We start from the raw sequence: 23,583 nt of genomic DNA, 5'->3' as shown, positions 1-23,583 counted from the left end.
CATATAAATAAAGATAAAATTTGGCTACAAAGTTACAAAACTTGGTCAGCACCTCATAACGAAGGAACATTCATGCTATGTTGGGTTTCATTCTATTCAGTGGTTCCCTAAAAGAAGACTTTTGTATGGTTTTCCCATAGGGTCCTATGTTAAACTAAACCCCCCGCTGGGGGCCATCTTGGATGATGGATCAGCTACAAAGTAACAACACTTGGTCAGCACCTCATAAGATATATTCATGCCATGTTTGGTTTCATTCGATTTGGTGGTTCTCTAAAAGAAGTCATTTGTATGCATTTCCCATAGGGTCCTATGTTAAACTAAGTCCCCTGCTAGAGGCCATCTTGGATGATGGATCGGCTACAAAGTAACAACACTTGGTCAGCACCTCATAAGGAATATTCATGCAATGTTTGGTTTCATTCCATTTAGTGGTTCTCTAAAAGAAGTCATTTGTGTGCATTTCTCATAGGGTCCTATGTTAAACTAAGTCCCCTGCTGGCGGCCATCTTGGATGATGGATCGGCTAGAAAGTAAAAACACTTGGTCAGCACCTCATAAGGAACATTCATGCCATGTTTGGTTTCACTCCATTCAGTGGTTCTCTAGAAGAAGTTCAAAATAAATGTTAACGACGACGACAGTCAATGGACGCCAAGTATTGAGAAAAGCTCACTTGGCGCTTCGGGCAAGGTGAGCTAAAAAGTCTGTATAATGGTTTGTTGTGGAACGACAGAATGACAAAAACTATATGGCCTGGACAACTTTGTTGCGGGGCCATAAAAATGTAGTGACACTTAGTAAAAGACAATGAACTACTACTAACATTAAAATTAAAGAATGAAATGATTTAAATAACTTACCAACTGACATCTACATATATGCTGGTATCAATAATTTTAACTACAACTGTTTTATCTGAAGAAAAACAAAACAGTATAAAAAAAAAAGAATCACAACTTCCAGCTATTCATGAAATTCATAGGTTAAAAGTGATTGTGTGTGGCAAGTGAATTTATGTGTAGGTGAAGAATTGCATTTCACTGCTGAATTGTTTTGTCTGCTATCCTTTCAAAGAATTATTAAATGGAATAAGTGCATTTGATTAGTTGAATTTTTAATAAATCTATTTCAACAGAACATTATATAAAATTCTTTTTCTAAGACTTGCTTCCCTTGAGTAAGGTTATCTTTAACGGATTAAACCTCAGAGTTTTAAAATACTTCGAATTCAGTTATAATCTGTTCTGTTTTGTACCTTCAGCAGTATTTGCTGTTGGTCTCATTCCAGTCATTTCAATTTAATCTGAAAACTGATTGATAACTTATTCATTTTAAATCTTGTTAATAACAAAGCATATAATTTCATTTGTATAAATAATATCATAACTTACTTGGTGCAACAGCCATCCAATTAATTTTCAAAGCAGATAGCAGAAGTTTGTCAGTTTTCTGGACCTTCCCCTTGAGGTATAAGACATAAACCTTCCTCTGTGGAATACTTGTGGTATCTGTCTGTACCTTAGGGTCTAGTTGATTGTCCAGCTTATATTTCAGTGTAGCTAATGATGTCTCCCATAGTTTTCTAGTGGTGTTATTTATTTCTAGCTTAAAGTATAGCTTTGCAATCTTTACACTGAAATTAGACATGCATAAATAAATTGTTAGTTCAGAAATCAATGCAATATTTTATCAATGCCAGATGACCATTGCCATAAATAAAACTCACAATTTAATTGGTAAATTCAAATGAAGAAATCAAATTAATCAGTTAGGCATTTCTGAGAGTTTTTAAGAGTTACAATCAAAATGTCTAATAAAGTTTAAATGATGGCATTTTGTTTTATATGTCAAATATATTTTGAAAGAAAGTATAAAAGTGAGTTCTATGCAACCAACTGTATAGTGTAAGCTTCAATGATAAGACATTATTTGTAAAATATAGGACATTCATTCTTGTATTGACAAAATCCCATACACTTGTTTGAACTTCTAAGAAAATAACAAAGTTCATAAAATTTGAAAGTGATTAAAGAAAGGTTTATCAAGCGCCAACTTACACAACAGTCATAGAATATCAAAGAAAGCTAACAAATATACACAAAAGAATGAAACTCTATATTTAGTCAATTATAATACATTTCTTACCTGGTGTTTGAAGAGGATACATAGTCCTTTTTCAGTAATACATGTGTTTTAATACTCTTTAGTTGATCTGAAAAAAAAAAAATCAAAATTTTACTATTTTTATATTATTATTTGTGAAAACTACCTTTTATTTGACAGAACACAGTAAAATTTAATGTATAAGATTTTTTATGCCTCATTTGTGGGCATTGTGTTTTCTGGTCTGGGCGTCAGTCTGTTTGTTCCTCCGTCCTTTCGTCCGTCTATCCCTCTTCAGATTAAAGTTTTTGGTCGAGGTAGTTTGATGAAGTTGAAGTTCAATCAACTTGAAACTTAGTATACATGTTCCCTATGATTTGATCTTTTTAATTTTAAAGCCAAATTAGAGTTATTACACCATTTTCACGGTCCACTGACCATAGCAAATAATAGTGCAGATCCATGTACTGAGGACACAGTCTTGTTTTGTTTGTTTTTTTACAAAACTGCTATTCTATTTACAGAAAAATGTCTGACTTAAAAAAAATGTAAGTTTCAGAGATATAACCTTCTTCATTGATTTTCCCAGGTCTGTGGGTGTATTTTGAAAGCTACATCAGATTAAAAACTATTTTCTGCACAAAAAGTTGTGCTTCAAGATCTTGAGCTATGTGTGAGTAAATTATATGAATCTACACTGATAATTCGTTTGTGCATCATCTCACACTTCATCAATGCAAAGCAATATACCTATTCATGTGCAAACCTATGATGAAGAGAAAAAACTTAAATAGCTCACCGTTTGTTGCATTTGCGACAGCAAGATTCAGCACATTCTCCACATTCTGATTATCAGTAACTGTCATTGTATTCTCATATCTGACACTGGCAGTGAACAATGTATTAATTCTATATTCTGCTGCAGAATATGGTTTTCCCTGAATTTTCAGTTTTTCTGCCTCTTTCTTCATTACTTTGGTATCTGGTTCCATCTCCATGTCAGGGGTTACTGCCCAAACTGCCCCTTCTCTTACTTTCTGAGCACCATATAGGACAGAGGTCAAATGAATACCAAGGTCACCTACAGACTGTTCTATTGATATTACATGTACCAAGTATCCTGAAAGAAAAATTGATGTTTATTTAAGATGTATGGCTATGTTTGTTTTCTAACTCAATTTGTGACAAATTTAATTTTCAAATTATCTACTTCCTAAACTATCAAATTTAAATATAATGTTTTTGGCAAATGATAAGAGTATTAAGTCAGGAATCTGATGTACAGTTGTTGTCGTTTGTTTATGTATTTTATGAGTATTTTATGGTTTCTCGTTTTTTATATAGATTAGATTGTTGGTTTTTCTGTTTGAATGGTTTTACACTAGTAATTTTGGGGCCCTTTATAGCTTTTTGTTCGGTGTGAGCCAAGGCTCCGTGTTGAAGGCCGTACATTGACATATAATGGTTTACTTTTATAAATTGTTATTTGGATGGAGAGTTGTCTCCTTGGTACTCACACCACATCTTTCTATATCTAATTACCATGTTTTGAGGCATTCCAAGCATTCTCTAGAAGTGCCTTTATAACTGTCTTGTTGATTGGTTTATGTTGAGACTGCAGTACCAACTTGAAACACCAGCTGTACCTGGTCACACGTGTCTTCCCTGGGAACACCTGTACCTCAGGTACAACCATGTTAGTGTAATTGACACGTTCTGTCAGAGAAGGGTACATCATTTTTCCATCAGCAGTAATGATAAAGGTGAAGGTTGTCAATGATTTTCTAAAAACATTAGATAAAATTTCTAAATCTGTCATATGTTATCAAATTTATGCAAGATAACACAATTTTACCAATACAAATTCGTATTGATAGACATTTTTTTTCTTTGGACAATAAATTTTCTGAATCAATTATTCATAGTTAATTCTTTAAAAACTTATCAGACCAGAAGACCGAGTTTTGCCAAGAAGTTTATTTCCCAAGGAAAGTAAATAAACTTACCCAGTAATATCCTCCAAGGTATCTTCTTTCGATACTGAAGATAATTCTACACTGCTATAAGCTGCAAATCAAATAAAAATAAAATTAATAACTATATCTCCTATTTATGAAAAACCTTCCACAAAATTATTATAAAAATTCCTGTCACACAAATACCATTCTGCTTTATATGAACAGTGAACCAGTCCCTTCAGAATTATATATAATAAATAACAAATACATTTAATATATTTGTATTCATTCTTTCAGAATATAAATTCATTGCTACTCAAATTTATATGGAAAATATTGGGCCTTGAAGACAAATTTTAAATATTTTGCTTGACAAACAATAAGGTAAAACTGTTTACCAAACTTTTTTCTTCAAGTAAAATTTGCATTCTGCATGCAGGATAAAATCTGTAACCAACTGACAATATATACATGAATCAAGGAGATGGAAACAAGTAAAACTGTGAGCTACTGCTCGCTGATGACACCCTGCCAAAATATTTTGTTAAATAGGATGTTGTTGATGGATGAATCTGGAAACCAATCACACGGTATAGCTGACTTATATAAACCTTGAAACAAAATTTCAGAAATCATTGTATTGTAGTTCCCGAGAAAACTGTGACAAAAATATTCATGGGTCAGACGGACGGACTGACGAATGGATGGATGGACTGACCAATGGACAGACAGAGGAAAAACAGAATACCCTCATTTTTAAAGGCAGTGCTTTAAGGCCTGACTTTCAAGTCATGAGGTTCATCTTTTCATACGCAATCTATGCAGGGGGTCTTATGGCCAGGAATAGATCCGGAAATGTTCGAATTTCTCCTCTTCTTTTTATGGTATGATATGGTTTTTGTTTCTTTCATTTACATTGGGGACTGAAGAAACGATCAGTGTGTATTGTTCGTTTTATAGAACTTGTTATTAATGTGTATTTTGCATTATAAGCAGTCAACCTGACTACAAACTATCATTATTTGTATTCCGTGTGGAAAGAGGTCGGGTCAATTTCGAGTGTTATCTGACATCTAAAGATTTTTTAATTAGTTCAGACGTTGATATCACAATGAAAAGTCGACTGAACATGATTAATATTGCATCTTCTATAATTCAAAGCGGAATTCGGTTTATAAACGAGAAACCGTAAAGCGTTTTCAATTTCGGTATTAGTTATGTATGTTGTCTACGTATTATTCTGGTTCCCGGTACTACGTTCCGGGTATTAGCTATTTGATATATCTGATGTGTAACATTACGATCAGGTACCAGCCAATTTACGTGTGTATGTGTACATGATTTCCCGCCAAAATGACCGACTTACAGCTATGGAAAAATAGTCCATAAACGTTCCGTATAATGATATGCAAATTCATAATTAATCGTAACTTTTTTTTATCTTTATATAATAAATATAACAAAATGGATTCCACAAAATTGAAAATAGCATTATTTCACGAGGATTTCTAATATTTTTTTCACTTCCGGGCGCAGTAATACGTATGTTTTGAAGAAATTGACAAAGTGAATTGAGAAGGAAACGGATAGATATACGTCCTTGCTATCAGGTAAAACAATTTAAATGTACAGAAAAAACACATTTACTTCACACAAATAGTACAGGCTTAAGCATTTTATTGTCTTATACACGACTGAAGTCTAGTGTTTAAACGACGGCGGTGACCTACAAGGTACGGGTCATACTGGGTCAAGTCTAAATATGTAAACATATCCACGTGCTATTAGGTAGAAAGCATCGTAATGCAATATCTACAATTTTTTCCTCCTTTATACATCGTTTTACCAGATATATTTCTCTTTCAAATACACTTAAACACGGGTTGTATGTACGTATCTTTTCTAGTGTTTTCTTGTCCTTATTAAAGTTCATTTGTTGATGTTTAAATATTTTTGAACGACTGAACACAGGAGTGAATGAATGCAACAATTATATATACTGAAGACTTGGGCTGTACAATGATAGTGTACGTATATCATACTGATAATTATTCTAGCAGTAATTATGTTAATTTAGGATGTAATGACAGGAATTCATGAGCTATGCCTCAGGCTTTCTGAAAAAATATCAATGACAATGTAAACAGGAACAAAACATTGACACGAATGATGCTCTCTTCTATGTTATAGTTATTTAGGTATGTGTGTTGCACAAGTTTCAAAAAAACTTAAGTTATAAAACTTTTTTTCAGGGCACAAACCAACTTTAAAGAGACTTGTCTACTGCCATACCCATCCTATTTTCATGCACCATTTGCAAGCAAGAGACTGAATGGTTTGCAAAATTAATCAAAGCCTTAAAGGCTGTAAAAGCAATTGCTGCCATGTTAATGTTTGGGGACTTTTATTTTTCATCCACATATATACAAGAATTAAACCTGACATGAGTGTTGTCTAGTTAAAAGTAAGAAGGTTTTAACTTTATATAAATAAAAGACTTTAGCAGAAAGTCATTTTTAATATGTTTTATATTTCACAAGGAGACAACACATTTACCAGGCTACAGTTGGGGTCAAATATACATGTGCTGAAACACATAACTCAAAAAGAAATCATCATGGATTATCCCCTGGTAGTGTTTGTAACTTCCTTGGCAATAATTTCCTTTATTGATTTAATTTTAACAATTTTCATTATTAATTTATATTTAACCATTAACACAAATGATTAAGTTAAAACATTTCAACTTTCCAGACGCAAATGTTAAAAAACGGGAAAGAAATAAAATATCTTACAAGACATAAACATGTAAAGAATAAATGTATATTTCAGCTTAATAAAAATATTTTCATAATGTTACTTTGTCATCATTTTTAAAACTAAGTTCCAAACATTATTGCTCAGTTGATATGTGTCCTTCTGATGCGGTACGAGCACAGGCACTTGTTTCTATCCATAGGAAGGTCGATTATCCATATAAATAGTTTTATATGGATAGTCGACCTTCCTATGGATAGAAACAAGTGCATGTGGGTACGAGATAACTACAATTCTCATGCAATCCCGAAAAGGGGGGTCATCACAGACAAACATGACATTAAATCGTTATCACTGAACTAGTATATATATTGTATAGGGGCCAGCTGAAGGACGCCTCCGGGTGCGGGCATTTTTCGCTGCATTGAAGACCTGTTGGTGACCTTAATTCTGCTGTTGTATGTTTTTCTATGGTCGGGTTGTTGTCTCTTTGAAAAATTCCCCATTTCCATTCTCAATTTTATTATACGAACAAGAACAAACAGCTCTACGTTGCTTTGATATTTATCAATTTTTAGGAAACATTGTGAAAAATGATCTTCAATATTTCGAAAACATGTGAAATAAAATTGCTAACACGGTGGACCGTCGAGTGTCAACAAACGTAGTAGACTTGTTCACTGAAAAGACGAGGATAATGGTTTCATCTGACATTTGTTATGCAAACCCAGTTTTGATCATGATATTTAAAAAGACGTACTTTTTTTCAATCTATGTATTAATAAACTAGAAAATTCCAAATTGTAAATATCTCTTCATCTGGACCGACTTGGCACCTACTACGTTTGGACGGATCCATTTCATTAGTAAGGTGATCGATAAATATTACGGAGTTTTGACAGAAAAGGAAAACGTACTTATTGTTATGTGTTTTCAACAAGGGTTTCGTTCCGCTAAATTATTTGCGCAAATAAAGTTTGTCTATTTTTGGATTACAGGTAATAATTTGACACTACGCATTAACCTGTGTAGTGATTTTGATTTTACGATAAATGTATGAATGAACGATAATTTTATGAATGAACAAGAGCACCTGACCTCTTAAAGAAACACAAATTAAACATAAAAAACCGTATTTATTAGGAGACAATTCAGTTAAATTTTCAATACTAAATCAACAACTGAAATGAATCCATATTTTGTTGAAACATCGTACGAACGGCGGAAAACGGAATCGCATTTATAAAAATGTACTTTTTTTCACTCGGACTTCTATGTTATTTGATAGTCAAACGGTTGACCCTTTAAATACAAAAATACATCTACAAGAACATATTCTGAAACTTCTTAAATCCACTAACTTTTTTTTTAAAGTTTCAAGCTATGTATTGCATTAGAAAACATACATTGGTGTTAAAGAATGACTGACCAGGAGCCTGTTTAACAAAATACTATGGCTTGATCTGGGCGGAGTCTCTGATCTGGGTCACAAAGATGGCCATACGCGACGGCATAAAAGCAATTGCTTTAAAAATCAGGACGGTGTCCAATTAAACCAAAAGAACTAAACTGGATGAATATTGTAGGAGAAATCTAGAGGAAAGTTTTGATTTGTGAAATTGGTTTTCCTGAAAAGTCATTCATCCTAGCCTGCAGAAAGGAACTATAACTGTCCACCACCAACTGACGAGCTAATGTTGAGCTTCACATATGGAATTACTCAAATACCATCAATGTCTATGTTTTCAGCACAGATTTCACAAGTTATGACACAGCTGTGCTTTTTTTTTATACCTGTTAAAGAGTTGTATACTAAATTTTATTTTTTTATCAATAAATATATCTTGTGTCATTTAAGAACTTGTATTTTGCCAAAAGATGCATACTAGTGAATGAAAGTGGTGCAGTTCATTTTGCTTTGGTATATAGAATTGAATTACAATTGTTCATGTTATTGGAATGCATATAAAAATAAGGAGATGTGGTACAATGTATATACATGATATTTAGTGAGTTTATCAAGCAAAAGTGAATAAGAAATAGGTATAAGCAGTTACAGGTACTACTGTACAATCTCAAACAATGAGAAAAACTCATACCGTAAAGAGAATTTCATATTTACAAGTAAGTTTTGTTTTTGCGTTGAATAATTTTCTTCTATTGTTTTAATTGCAAATATGGGAAGTGGTTAAAATGCTAATGAGACAGCTGTTATGGCCACAGAGCCTTAATTGAAAACTTCTTTTTCATTCATACCGGTAGATTTTGCCTGGAGTTAGAAACATATCTGCCAACTTTTCAAAATGCACATGGGGGTTTTACGTGAAAGATGGTTCATATAGTCATACAAAACCTTCAAGGGGGCCTTCAAATGGAAGCAGGACAAGTCGCCCCACTGGCTAATCGCCCACTTTTAAAATCAAAGCCTTAAAGGCTGTAAAAGCAATTGCTGTCATGTTAATGTTTGGGGACTTTTATTTTTCATCCACATATATACAAGAATTAAACCTGACATGAGTGTTGTCTAGTTAAAAATAAGAAGGTTTTATCTTTATATAAATAAAAGACTTTAGCAGAAAGTCATTTTTAATATGTTTTATATTTCACAAGGAGACAACACGTTTACCAGGCTAAAGTTGGGGTCAAATATACATGTGCTGAAACATAACTCAAAAAGAAATCATCATGGATTATCCCCTGGTAGTGTTTGTAACTTCCTTGGCAGTAATTTCCTTTATTGATTTAATTTTAACAATTTTCTTTATTAATTTATATTTAACCATAATAACACAAATGATTAAGTTAAAACATTTCAACTTTCCAGACGCAAATGTTAAAAAACGGGAAAGAAATAAAATATCTTACAAGACATAAACATGTAAAGAATAAATGTATATTTCAGCTTAATAAAAATATTTTCATAATGTTACTTTGTCATCATTTTTAAAACTAAGTTCCAAACATTATTGCTCAGTTGATATGTGTCCTTCTGATGCGGTACGAGCACAGGCACTTGTTTCTATCCATAGGAAGGTCGATTATCCATATAAATAGTTTTATATGGATAGTCGACCTTCCTATGGATAGAAACAAGTGCATGTGGGTACGAGATAACTACAATTCTCATGCCATCCCGAAAAGGGGGGTCATCACAGACAAACATGACATTAAATCGTTATCACTGAACTAGTATATATATTTTATAGGGGCCAGCTGAAGGACGCCTCCGGGTGCGGGAACTTTTCGCTGCATTGAAGACCTGTTGGTTACCTTAATTCTGCTGTTGTATGTTTTTCTATGGTCGGGTTGTTGTCTCTTTGACAAATTCCCCATTTCCATTCTCAATTTTATTATACGAACAAGAACAAACAGCTCTACGTTGCTTTGATATTTATCAATTTTTAGGAAACATTGCGAAAAATGATCTTCAATATTTCGAAAACATGTGAAATAAAATTGCTAACACGGTGGACCGTCGAGTGTCAACAAACGTAGTAGACTTGTTCACTGAAAAGACGAGGATAATGGTTTCATCTGACAAGTCACATTTGTTATGCAAACCCAATTTTGATCATAATATTTAAAAAGACGTACTTTTTTTCAATCTATGTATTAATAAACTATAAAATTTCAAATTGTAAATATCTCTTCATCTGGACCGACTTGGCATCTACTACGTTTGGACGGGTCCATTTCATTAGTAAGGTGATCGATAAATATTACGGAGTTTTGACAGAAAAGGAAAACGAACTTATTGTTATGTGTTTTCAACAAGGGTTTCGTTCCGCTAAATTATTTGCGCAAATAAAGTTTGTCTATTTTTAGATTACAGGTAATAATTTGACACTACGCATTAACCTGTGTAGTGATTTTGATTTTACGATAAATGTATGAATGAACCATAATTTTATGAATGAACAAGAGCACCTGACCTCTTAAAGAAACACAAATTAAACATAAAAAACCGTATTTATTAGGAGATAATTCAGTTAAATTTTCAATACTAAATCAACAACTGAAATGAATCCATATTTTGTTGAAACATCGTACGAACGGCGGAAAACGGAATCGCATTTATAAAAATGTACTTTTTTTCACTCGGACTTCTATGTTATTTGATAGTCAAACGGTTGACCCTTTAAATACAAAAATACATCTACAAGAACATATTCTGAAACTTCTTAAACCCACTAACGTTTTTTTAAAGTTTCAAGCTATGTATTGCATTAGAAAACATACATAGGTGTTAAAGAATGACTGACCAGGAGCCTGTTTAACAAAATACTATGGCTTGATCTGAGCGGAGTCTCTGATCTGGGTCACAAAGATGGCCATACGCGACGGCATAAAAGCAATTGCTTTAAAAACCGCCACAAACTGATTTATCAAATCGCCCCACATGTGAAATTGGTTAAATCATGTTAAATATTACTCCTGCCAACCCGCCCTACTTATAAAAAAACGGTAATATTTAGATTAATATATATATATATAATTAAAAATAAAAACTCGCACCACTTTAATGAAAACTAATCTACACAGAATACAAACAAACCGAAAATGTATTTAATTACTATTATTGATATACTGAAATTATAATTCTAAAAAAAAAATGTATTGTTGAAGAATAACTAAGTTTTGAAGCTTAGCTATTTGCATAACAATTGAAAAGAAACCTGTTAATTGTATCATAATGCAATATAAGGAATTTAACTTGTATTCAACGGGATAACATCTTTTTCCATAAGTGGGGAGAGTTGGCATTACTAAATTCATCCTGGTTAATAATATATTTATCTAGATTTCACCGATTTCCATTAGGTGGGACCAGTTAGCAGGAGTAATATTAACGGAATATAACTTATATACAACGGGATAACATCTTTTTATATGAGTGGGGCGAGTTGGCATTAGTAAATTCTTCCTGGTTAATAATATATTTATCTAGATATTATCGTTTTCTATTAGGTGGGGCAAGTTGGCAGGAGTAATATTAAGGGATATAACACATTTCACAAGTGGGGCGATTTGGTTATCCAGGTTGGGGCAGTTTTTTTTTAAAGTGGGGCGAGTTAGTGAAAAAGTGGGGCTATTTGCTAATGGGGCGATTTGTCATGGATTCGACAAATATATTCTAATGTGGTTTTTGGCTTCTTCGTGCATAAACAAGCTCATTGCCATTGTTGAATTAATTGTTTTCTTTAAAATAGTCGACAAAATTGCTCTTACAAAATTTCCATTTGGGAGCCTCGAGCTCGATGGGGGAAATACTCTGCAAATACTGACAGTTGGCAGGTATGGTCATCAAAAAAGTTGCTGTGTTACTATGTACATTTACCATTATGTTACTTGATGTTCTTGCTATACACACAGTACAGAGACTAGTCAATCTTTGTGAACTATTTTTTATGGGAGTCATAGAATATGCGTATACAATCAATAATTAAAAATAGTCTATTTATATTGAAAAGGAAAAGTTCTTATATGTCTAAAGAAGAGGGACGAAAGACACCAAAGGGACAGTCAAACTCATAAATTTGGAGCAAACTGACAAGGCCATGGCTAAAAATGCATTTCATGGCGAGGCACAGAAAATATACTGTAAACAGTAGACTATAGATATAGGTGAACTAGATACAAAAGAACTCTAAATCTTAAATTCTACAAACCGCCTCTGTTCTATGGAAGATAATGATATAACTGGACTAGAAATACACACAACCTGTAATTAACTGCCTTTACAGCGCTTTCGCGCTTTGATTTTTTAAAGCAGGGGTAAACCCAATAGATTTCTATAAATATAAGAGGATATCATATATATGACAAATAACAATACACATCCTTTACCTGTTACATTTTCCCAGTATAACTTTACATGGTTCATCAATGATAACTTTTTATCGTTAGGAATGATTCCAAAGAAATGAACTTGAAACAAATCTGAGTATGCCACAGTACTGATGTCCGATTCCATAACTGTGTACTTTTGTTGCCTTGGTGAAGTAAAGTTGATTTCCTGCTGTAGATCTTCCTGAGTTATGCCCCCTTCCTCAGCAGCATTCAATATATTTCCACTGACATCCACAATGTAATTATATCTCCATACTGTTTTGCTTAAAATAAATAACAATAAAATTTTATAGTTTGAAATCACTAATAAGAAATGTTACAAGATACACTGATATTTTTTCAAATGATTTAAAAAATAAAAAAAAATAATAATAGTTTGAAATATAAGTACTTTTTAAATTACAACAAAGAAATCATTCAAAATTTTTGTCTATGAATAAAGATTTGGAATCTAAGCTTGTTAGAACATAAATAATTGTTAAAATTTTCTGTAAAAGTTGAACTATTTAATGAGTCAACATTGTACTATTTATTTCAAGTATGTGTATCTACCTTGATACTGTTGTAACAAATTCCTGTTCGTTGAACACTACTAGTTTAACATCACTAACATTGGAAGCTGTAAATAAATCATTTAAACATGATATAATCATTTTTATATTTGCATAGATCTCTAGTCCATATACTGAAAGGAAGAACAGTCAACATACAAATCTGGACTAAAAGTTTAAAATGTTCTTCTCTTCTTAAAAAATATATAATAGAAAGTATCATCATAATTTTCTCTCTCGAAATTTACACTCCAGTATCATTGTCTAGAAACAGTAAGTTTGATTTTCAAAATTTGTGTTCACTTAAAGTCATGTCCATCTATTTTCTAAACAAAAAAATAATGAAAAGTTAACATTTTAGCAAAAAAATTCCACATTTACTGCATCTTTTTCACTATTACAATTATCCACACCTTTCAAGCTGTGTACTTTCCAAAATAATTGGCTTCTAAATTACCAACTGGTTTCCATTTTAAAGACCTTTATGAAGCAAATATAAATAACAAATATATTGTCCACTGATAGGAGAAATAAGATGCATTTATAAATGTAAATCAAAGTCACATGTCAAATACAATGAAATATTATTTCTGCTAAAAATTACCTTTAACTTTCTTAGCTAAAGTTTGTTTCACAACACTATCAAATTTCTTTTTATCCACATTATAAATTCTTCTGTTGAGCATCACTTTAAAAGCCTGGGTTAATCTGTAAGTTTGAAAGGCATCCACATCCGTCATTAAATATGGCTCTAATAATGGATTAGAGACAACGCCCATGGCTGTGTATTCCTTAAATGATGGAGTAGCATCAAGTTGGCTGTTTACTGTTGTACCATCCGTTGTTGTTATATGGTATGAAAGCTTCCAAACTGTTTCACTGCAATAATTTATACGATAAATTAAAAGACCTTTATCCAAAACTTATCTATACTATTAAACGAGAAGACCTCATTTTGTGTGTCGCTTCTCTTCTTTCCACAATAAATTAATCAACACGCCTCTGTGTCCTTTAGGTACAGTGCAGAGTCGCATTTGTCATCCATTCATATGATTATTCAGATTGAGTTATTTTGGGAGAAAAACAAGAAAAAAGGCATCCGGATATTGTCCCGTCATTGGACGAAATTTTAAGTCAGATTAGACTTCCCCGGTTTGCGTTTTTCTGTATACTCTGAACATACATATACAAAGAATAAAGGGTATTTTCAGAATTCTATCTGCTATCATTTTCAAGTTTACTATACACGGCGGTCACAGAGCTTATTAAACAGAGAGAGTCTGTATACTATATTATTAATTAACTACACTGCCTATGCAATATAACGTGTAAACTAGGCCAATACAGAATAACTCGGCCAATATAGATTTTTTTCTGTATTGGCCGAGTTGACATAAGTGCAGGATTGCGGAACGTCTCTAGATTTTACATTTAAAGTCACGATAAACACAAACTGAAAGTAAACAGTTGTTTTAAAGACGCAGTTGTCATTTAGTTATCTTAAACATGCTGAAAATGTCAGAATGGCATACATTTCAGACAAAAGACGGTCACATTCATATAAAAAGGTATTTTGAAAGCAGACGATAGAACTATTTCAGGTTTGGGGAACGAGTAGATTATCACAAAGTTCATTTCTTGACGACCTCATAATTTCACGATAATTTGTACATAGTTTCTGCATAACACATGCAATGGCAGTACCTTTACAATTACTATTTATGTGTTGCGTCTAAATTTAAGTTGTAACACTTTATAGCGACTGAAAAGGGTAGAAAAATTCATCAGATGAGAAAATGCTGAAGACACCTGGAAACAGCACCAGATCATTATGTATTACATCTAATAAAAAGAAACAAACTGAGATTTGGATAGTTCCACTTCAAGGTAATTATATCTTTTGAAATGAAATTAAAAAAATATTGCAACACTTAGTTAATTAATAAAGATATTATTACTTGTATTTCTGTATTGGCCTTGTTATTGGTCCTCGGCCAGCTGTATTGGCCTTCGGCTTAGCCTTAGGCCAATACAGCAAGCCCCGGACCAATAACAAGGCCAATACAGAAATACTTACGTAATAATATCATATCAATGACCACCATGGATCGATTAGTAAACTTAGAATTGAAAGTAAATACACTATATTTATATAGTAATGAATGTTCTTAATATACAGATAAGCGCTAACAATATTCATGTGAACTTTTGATACCTTTTCTGAAATTCTCCAGTCATTAAATCTTTTACAAAATTCATTGATTACAAAAAGAAGATGTGGTATGATTGCCATGTTGAGACAACTCTCCACAAGAGACCAATATGACACAGAAATTAACAACTGTAGGTCACCGTACGACCTTCAACAACGAGCAAAGTCCATACCGCATACTCAGCTTTAAAAGGCCCTGAACTGACAATGTAAAACAATTCAAACCAGAAAACTAGCAGCCTTATTTATGTATAAAACATGAACGAAAAACAAATATATAACACATAAACAAACGACAACCACTGAAGTACAGGCTCCTTACTTAAATGTCCATAACGTACTAAATGCATGTTCATATTGAAACTGATAGAAAACCAAAAATTGGGAATTTTGAAAATAAAGGAGGAGGGATAAAAAAAACATTTTCCTGTCCCCAATAACCTATGACTTATGATACTTTTGCTGAAATTCTCCGTCATTCAATATTTTACAAAATTCTTCCAACAACACTTTACATACTTTAAACTATGCTCTGAATGCCCCAGATTTCGCTGGTGTGTTCTTTTTTTTCTTTAACTCTATAACAAACATTTAAAATTAACATGTATGGGAAAAACTAACACACATGTATGATCAAATTGTCCTTACCATTTAGTTTTACTCTATCACACCTAGACATAGCATATCTATATCTACTGATGGAAGTAAATTTACCATAAAAAAAAAAAAGCAAACTCAATGAGTGGTTTTTCAACATTGAAACGACAGTTTGAATGATAATTTTGTAAAAATGTCATAATTTACCTGTAGGATTTTTTAATTGTTTCTTCTTGCTTCAAAACTGTAACATGTTTTACCTTTGTACCTGGAATATAATAGAATGACCCCTCTTATTGATAAGAATTCAGTTGTCCACTCTTATCAATAATAATTCAGTGGCCCAATTTTATTGATAAGAATTCAGTTGGCCACTCTTATTAATAAGAATTTAATAAGATTCTATGTTCAATCTTAACATCAATATCAAAGTTATCTTATTTAACATGTATAAATCCATTTTTACTGATACATGCTGAATCAGGTGTCTATAAACTTGGATATTCAAATTGAAAACTAACTATTGACAAGCTATTATTGTTCTGCCATAACACATTTAAATTGTAAACCAGAAAACTATTAAGATATTGCAAATAACTTCCAATAAATGATAGTTTCTTGAGATTTGTTCTTTGTATCAAACAAAGATATCTCTACAAATACCAAACTATTACCTATTTTTTTCTTCCATAACACAAGAAGCTTATCTTGCACTTTATTGAAATCAGAGTCTGCAATTCTCTGAGCAAAATGTATGCTCAACAAATTATCATATTCAAATACAGCCTCTGTTGTGGTCTTGACTAATTTCCCATAAAGCACATTACTTCCTGTTCTGGTTACATTTAAGTGAGTTTGTAAAGTACTACTTTTAACACTATCTTCTTGAACTGGACTCACTGCTGTATTGTTGGCTGTAATTCTATACCATAATCTCCACGATGATAATCTAAAAATAATTAACATGTAAAAGTTCAAAGTTAAGCAACATTTAACTCCAGTATAAGTTTAAATTCTGCCCTGAAAAAAAGGCTGGTGAAACATAAAAGAGTGTTTTTATGACAAGAAATGGTGACATATGTATAATGGAGATTTGTAAAAAAAAATTATGAGGTTTGAAGTTTCAAATTCCACATTTTTTCAGCTGAAAAAAAAACATGTCTGCAGTTAGAGAATAACAATCTTCAGATGTTAAGTGTAAACATATGCATATTTGACTAGATCTTACAGGCTGCCATAAACTTTTTTTTCTTGTTTTTTTTATTCCATTTGCTGAGACCCCTGTCTGTCATATCTTAGTATTGTTTGGCAAAGTGTTTCCAATATCAAGATTTTATGACACTAGAAACATTGTAAAATGGTTTTCTATAAGCACCAAGAAGATTGGACTATGAAAAACAAAATTCTGTATCAGAAAATTACCAAAAAACATCAGAAATTAATGAATCATTATAGATATTCACCAACTTATGCATAATGTCCTTGGGAATTTTAAAGCCAATTTTGAAGAACATGGAACATTTTATCTATTGGGAATGGTGGTGAATTTCTATCTCTAATGTATCTTCCCATTTAAGACTAACTTGCATTACATACCTGGAACTTGAAACCATTTCTTCTTGATGAACAATTACTGTTTTAGTTTGTTTCAAATCTGAAATGTATAGTGTATAGATATGATAAGTTTCGTTGAATTTGTAAGAAACCCATGAATAAAAATTTTGAATGAAGTGCACATTTTCTAAATGAATGAATGCAGACTTTGGTCAAAACAACAAAATCAAGTATCAACAAAAAAGACAATTCTCTATGAATCTTTGAAATGAGTACCCATGAAAATGAATGAAGCCACAGTACATGAATAATAAAGATCTGCAGATCATAATTACTTTCCCTTCAACTTGACTGACTATTTGTGGAATCACTTACCTGTTCTAAACACTGCCCAAGCTGCCTTTAGTCCTATTTCCATATTGACAATATCTGTTTTGAGTACTGGTAATGTAAAATCTACATGGAAAAGACTTTTGTAGCTGTATAATCCTGGTCCAGGAGATATTCTACCTGGGACCTTAATGTCTTGTTCTGGTACCTGGTCAGGATGAATTGCTTTTCCATCAACAGTAAGATAATAGCTTAATTTGCTTACTTTCTTCTTAGACCTTGAAATATTCAATACATTAAACTTTTAATGGAAAAAAAAAGAGCTCCCAAGCAATTTCATCGTACAAACAAATGTTAAAATTTGATACAAGTATTTTCTGCAACATGTACCATTTCTGTTGAAGGAAATAACACACCAAAAATCCAAACTCGATTTCCAAGATTTTGTCTAAAGCCATCTTTATACTTATATTTTATATTTTTATTGGAAAAAAAAGTAGGTATTAAAGTTTACTTATATCGTCTTGGTACCTGTTTTGACGCGGACCAGAAATGACGCACCAATTTAGTTTTGGGTTTTATATTTCTAAACAAAAGCTGTGACGTCATCGATAATTACTATTCATAACATGATGGTGAAGGTCATATGACTACAACATAGATGCCTCAAACTCTGTCCAGAAATGTTATTATTGCTTGAATTAGTAAAGATAATGCAATTTCCGCCATTTTATTAAGGTCAAAAACAGTCTACCCTTCCCAGAATGATTATCAGTCCTAAATCCACTTTGGCCGGCAAAAGTATGTAAGCACATGCTGCCCCAGTTTGTGTTTTTCAAATCATATGACTGTCATGTGACATGGTTTTACATTTAAGCGGGAATCACTGTAGAACAAATGATCGTCGCTTATATAATTTTCTATTGTTTATCGATTTTTTTCATTCATTGTACGAAGTATACATTGATAAATGTTTTAATGTCAATGTTGTTTTATGAATGCAATTATTTCTTATTTTCAAGTATATGGAATATATATGTCACTTTGATAAATTTTGAACAATTTTATATAAAATTTGAAATAAAATATAGGTTACATTTAAATTAAAGAAAAAAATTGTGTTGCTATCAACATGATCATAAAAGTGACTGTAAATGTCAAAATTTGTTATTAAAATTAAATTTGTTGAATAGTGTTAACTTTAAATTATCCGGATTGAAGCAATTTTTCGAACATCAGGTACACTGCAAGTGGTTTTTACTGGTTTGTTTATAGTGCGTCATTACTGGTACCCATCATAAGTTGACAGTCCGTTTGTAATGTTAGCAAACATGATTTTTATTGCTTTTACTGTTTCAAAAATCAACTGTTTAATGATTGAAATACATTAACAAGTCATCAATCTTTCATTCTGTTCCGTGTTTCTTTTTCTTTTAAATGGTAGATTAAATGCAGAGACAAACACAACGTTAGGTGCGTCATTACTGGTTCCTCGGGGATACAACTTGCCAACTCACATTTGTACTGCACCATAATAGTAAAGACAAGTCACATTTGTAATGCACCATAACAGAAAAGACAAGTCACATTTGTAATGCGCCATTCCAGAAAAGACAAGTCACATTTGTAATGCACCATTACAGAAAAGACAACTCACATTTGTAATGCGCCATACCAGAAAAGACAAGTCACATTTGTAATGCGCCATAACAGTAAAGACAAGTCACATTTGTTATGCGCCATAACAGAAAAGACAAGTCACATTTGTAATGCACCATAACAGAAAAGACGAGTCACATTTGTAATGCACCATAACAGAAAAGACGAGTCACATTTGTAATGCACCATAACAGAAAAGACAAGTCACATTTGTAATGCACCATAACAGAAAAGACAAGTCACATTTGTAATGCGCCATAACAGTAAAGACAAGTCACATTTGTAATGCGCCATAACAGAAAAGACAAGTCACATTTGTAATGCGCCATAACAGAAAAGACAAGTCACATTTGTAATGCGCCATAACAGAAAAGACAAGTCACATTTGTAATGCGCAATAACAGAAAAGACAAGTCACATTTGTAATGCACCATAACAAAAAAGACGAGTCACATTTGTAATGCACCATAACAGAAAAGACAAGTCACATTTGTAATGCGCCATAACAGAAAAGACAAGTCACATTTGTAATGCACCATAAGGGACGACATCAAAAGTTCAATGAAGGATAAAAAACTTAGTTCATCTAGTTTTTTCACTGACTCTCCTACCCCTCTCTTAACTTTATTTGGGAAAAATTGATTGACCAATAAGGATATATGTAAAATTGATGCCAATTTATACAAAACTTGCAGCAATTTGACACCCCACCCCTAAACTATTTGAATTAAATTTTTTATCCTTCATTGATTTTTTGATGTCGTCCCTAACAGTAAAGACCAGTGACATAAGTAATGGGCCATAACAGTAAAATGAAATGTACTACTTACATCGATTTGTACAAATACCAATCCTGACTTCCAATCGTGACACTAACATTCGACTTGGAATCAATAAAAACTGAAAATAATAAAATATTTTTGAAAATATTGATGCCAAATGAGATCAATTTCACGAAGTAAAAACATTTAGATATTTAACAGGTATTGTTTGTTGGATTTAATATCTATTTTACATCAGCATATCTGTCCATCATAAATCTACTTTATAATTCATTTACACAGTTTTAATTTTGTAACACCCATGTTAACTTTTAATTCTCTGCTAAGTTATGCTACAAGATTTGAATGATTGATTGACTGATTGTTGATATCTGTTAGTTTTTAAAATATTTTTTTGTCAGTCAGTTTTTATAATAACCATTTTCTATCATTTTATTGTATGTATTGTTTGAATTTTCTACAAAAGCAATACAGAGAATTTAAGGTATAAAGTTCTATAAGTCGAAAACATTTATCATGGCCCTATGATATCTACTGACCTGTTTCCTTCCATGTCTTTTTGATCTCATTTATGACTGAGGTAACTTCAGTTCTTTTGATGGCTCTGCTGAGGTACATAGAGAAAGCAGTATCTAATCTCTTGTAGCTTGTCACTGTATGAACTGTATACTTGTCATTGTTTACACCAGTAAAATCAATCATAGATTGTATCATTGTTGTATTCACATCCTTAGTCTCTCTAGAATCAACATAAGTTTTTTCTTTCTTGACAAATATGCTTAACATGGTGTATTTCCTGCAAAAAACATATTTCAACATAAAAAGTTAAGGAAATTATTTATTACGTTTAGATTATATATTATATATTAACATGCTATATTCAGTATGATCAGTCAAAATTATAAGAATAACAAGAATATGTGTTCATAGGATACTATGCCCACATTTCCCTGTTCAGTGTACCACAATATCTGAATATCTGTACTTGGATCAAAACCCTATAATAGGCTTTTATCATATATTTAGTAGTAAATACAGTAGTTTTGAATATTTGATAAATAGCCTTTTGTCTAATCCATATCGCAATACTTTGATGCCCACCCTTTATCACACCCCTACTAATTTTTTTTTTCATTTTTACATAAAGTCCGTTTTAATGTATGCAAGCTTATCAAGAACGATTTTTTCTCAAAACAGGTCCTTAATGAAAGGTCATTCGGGGGTGATGCAATTCATTGAATGATGTCATTGTTCGGCATGTGACGTCACAAACGTCAAGTTTTCATGTTTTCTTGCACACGAAATCCAACTATAAAAAAGAACTCAATGAAATACCATACAAAACACACAAAAAAATACAATAAATAAAATATTTTTAAAACAACAGCACGCAAATTATAAGGTTACCCAGGTGCTTCGGTTGAGTAATTGATCAGTGTTTTTAAAGCTGTTAAAATAAGACAAAATTTAAACTGAAGGTAACCCATCCAGGTGCTAGGGATTAGAAAGCAGTTCATACATGTTTATACTCTCCTGTTGAATTATATGATAAAGCATATAAAACATGGCAAAATCCGTATCACATGCTGTATCACCCTAGACCAATATCATCCCTCTGGCCTAAAGGCCCTCAGGCTGATATTTGTTTCTCTCGATGATACAGCATTTGATACGGATTTTACCATGTGTTATTCTCTATATATCTTAAAAAGGTTCACATGTGCTGAAATGTGAACCTAGCATCAAGTTCATGTGACTACAAATTTATGGCAACTTAACTTCTTTATTATAAACCTTTCACCTGATATGGGATAAAATATAGGGAAACTTAATGTTCACTAATACCAAAGGTGACTGCAAAAGAAATAAAATTGTAAAAATTAATGTCATTTTAAAAATTTATAACTTGAACTTTGATAAACTTATATTTTATTATGTTGATCAATATCATTAAATAAGACTTCACTTACTTGTTACCACTTAAAACTTGTGTCTGTTCAGGAATATCTACATGTACAACAGTTTTATCATCTGAAATAAAAAGTCAATCACAAATAACCTAGATTGAAAGATATTAGAGGCTTCTCACATGGAGCAGACTTCCAGTTTTTAAAAATCAACTTGTTGTTGGGTTTCTGTTTCATTAATGTTCATTATTGAGTAAATTAAGACCTTGCCTTAATCATGTGTTGAGCAATGCATATATATATTAAACAGCCCTTGAATAAAATTTTAAAATATATATACAGTCAAATCTGCAGAAAAGGTCATTTTCAGACCATACCAAACATTTTCTATATCAAATGTAACCCTTTTCAGCAATCACCTCTCTGACGGGGATACAAACACCCAATTTTCAAGTCATTTTAATGTCTCATGAGTGACTGCTAAATACAGGTTTACCAAAGTTAGTTTTGAAATTATTTCTAAACAGCAACTTTTCTACTAAGTTCTGTTACCTGTAATATTAAGAGACCTTCAGCATCATCAAGTTATTAATGGTCTTTAGATTTTGAACGATTTTTTTTTACATTCAAATAATCAATAATCGTTAAAAGATAAAATAATAGTACATGCATTCTTACCAATGTTATTTGAAGACTTCCACCATTTCACAAGAACAGATTTCAATTTGCTTATGTCTTTTGTTCTTATTTCTCTATTCATAAAGATCTTGTATCCCATTTTGTTATCAACAACATTGGTCGGTTGAAGAATGGTGTAGCTATGACCATTGGCATCAGTAAAGTTCAAATGAAGGTCAGTCAACATAGATGTCACTGAAGGGTCAACTAGAGAGCCATCTTTTTTCAAATAGTAATCAACTTTCCAAACTGTCTTCCTGTAAAATAAAACAAGAATGTGTCCCTAGTACACGAATGCCCCACTCGCACTATCATTTTCTATGTTCAGTGGACCATGACATTGGGGTAAAAACTATAATTTGGCATTACAATTAGAAAGATCATATCATAGGGAATATGTGTACTAAGTTTGAAGTCGATTGGACTTCAACTTCATCAAAAACTACCTTGACCAAAAACTTTAACCTGAAGCGGGACAGACAGACGGACGAACAAACGGATGCACAGACCAGAAAACATAATACCCCTCTACTATCGTAGGTGGGGCATAAAAATGTCCTTGAAGGTTTTAAGTTAGCATAGGAATGGCCATAATGGAAAAATAAATTTGCCAATAAATTGCAAATTTGACTTAATAATTTG

The 23,583-nt window shown here is 32.2% G+C and overlaps 1 protein-coding gene across 1 annotated transcript in view; it reads right to left on the bottom strand.

Moving 5' to 3' along the window:
- The window catches only part of LOC139523929 (uncharacterized), a 94,329-nt gene that overhangs the window by 8,841 nt on the left and 61,905 nt on the right, over positions 1-23,583 (bottom strand). Inside the window, exons 41-57 of the mRNA XM_071318358.1 lie at positions 22,942-23,198; positions 22,327-22,387; positions 20,896-21,152; positions 20,405-20,474; positions 17,961-18,193; positions 17,628-17,685; positions 16,706-16,980; positions 16,239-16,299; positions 13,827-14,101; positions 13,224-13,290; positions 12,669-12,934; positions 4,113-4,173; positions 3,649-3,890; positions 2,906-3,226; positions 2,149-2,215; positions 1,395-1,636; positions 864-918 (exon numbers count right to left, since the gene is read on the bottom strand). Of these exons, the coding sequence (XP_071174459.1) occupies positions 864-918; positions 1,395-1,636; positions 2,149-2,215; positions 2,906-3,226; positions 3,649-3,890; positions 4,113-4,173; positions 12,669-12,934; positions 13,224-13,290; positions 13,827-14,101; positions 16,239-16,299; positions 16,706-16,980; positions 17,628-17,685; positions 17,961-18,193; positions 20,405-20,474; positions 20,896-21,152; positions 22,327-22,387; positions 22,942-23,198 (2,868 nt within the window). The remainder of the gene's footprint in view (positions 1-863; positions 919-1,394; positions 1,637-2,148; positions 2,216-2,905; positions 3,227-3,648; positions 3,891-4,112; positions 4,174-12,668; positions 12,935-13,223; positions 13,291-13,826; positions 14,102-16,238; positions 16,300-16,705; positions 16,981-17,627; positions 17,686-17,960; positions 18,194-20,404; positions 20,475-20,895; positions 21,153-22,326; positions 22,388-22,941; positions 23,199-23,583) is intronic.

The sequence above is a fragment of the Mytilus edulis genome, chromosome 1, assembly GCF_963676685.1.
Source record: "Mytilus edulis chromosome 1, xbMytEdul2.2, whole genome shotgun sequence".
Classification (NCBI taxonomy): domain Eukaryota; kingdom Metazoa; phylum Mollusca; class Bivalvia; order Mytilida; family Mytilidae; genus Mytilus; species Mytilus edulis.
The sequence above is the reverse complement of the archived record's forward strand: the minus strand, read 5'-3'. Positions and strand labels throughout refer to the sequence as shown.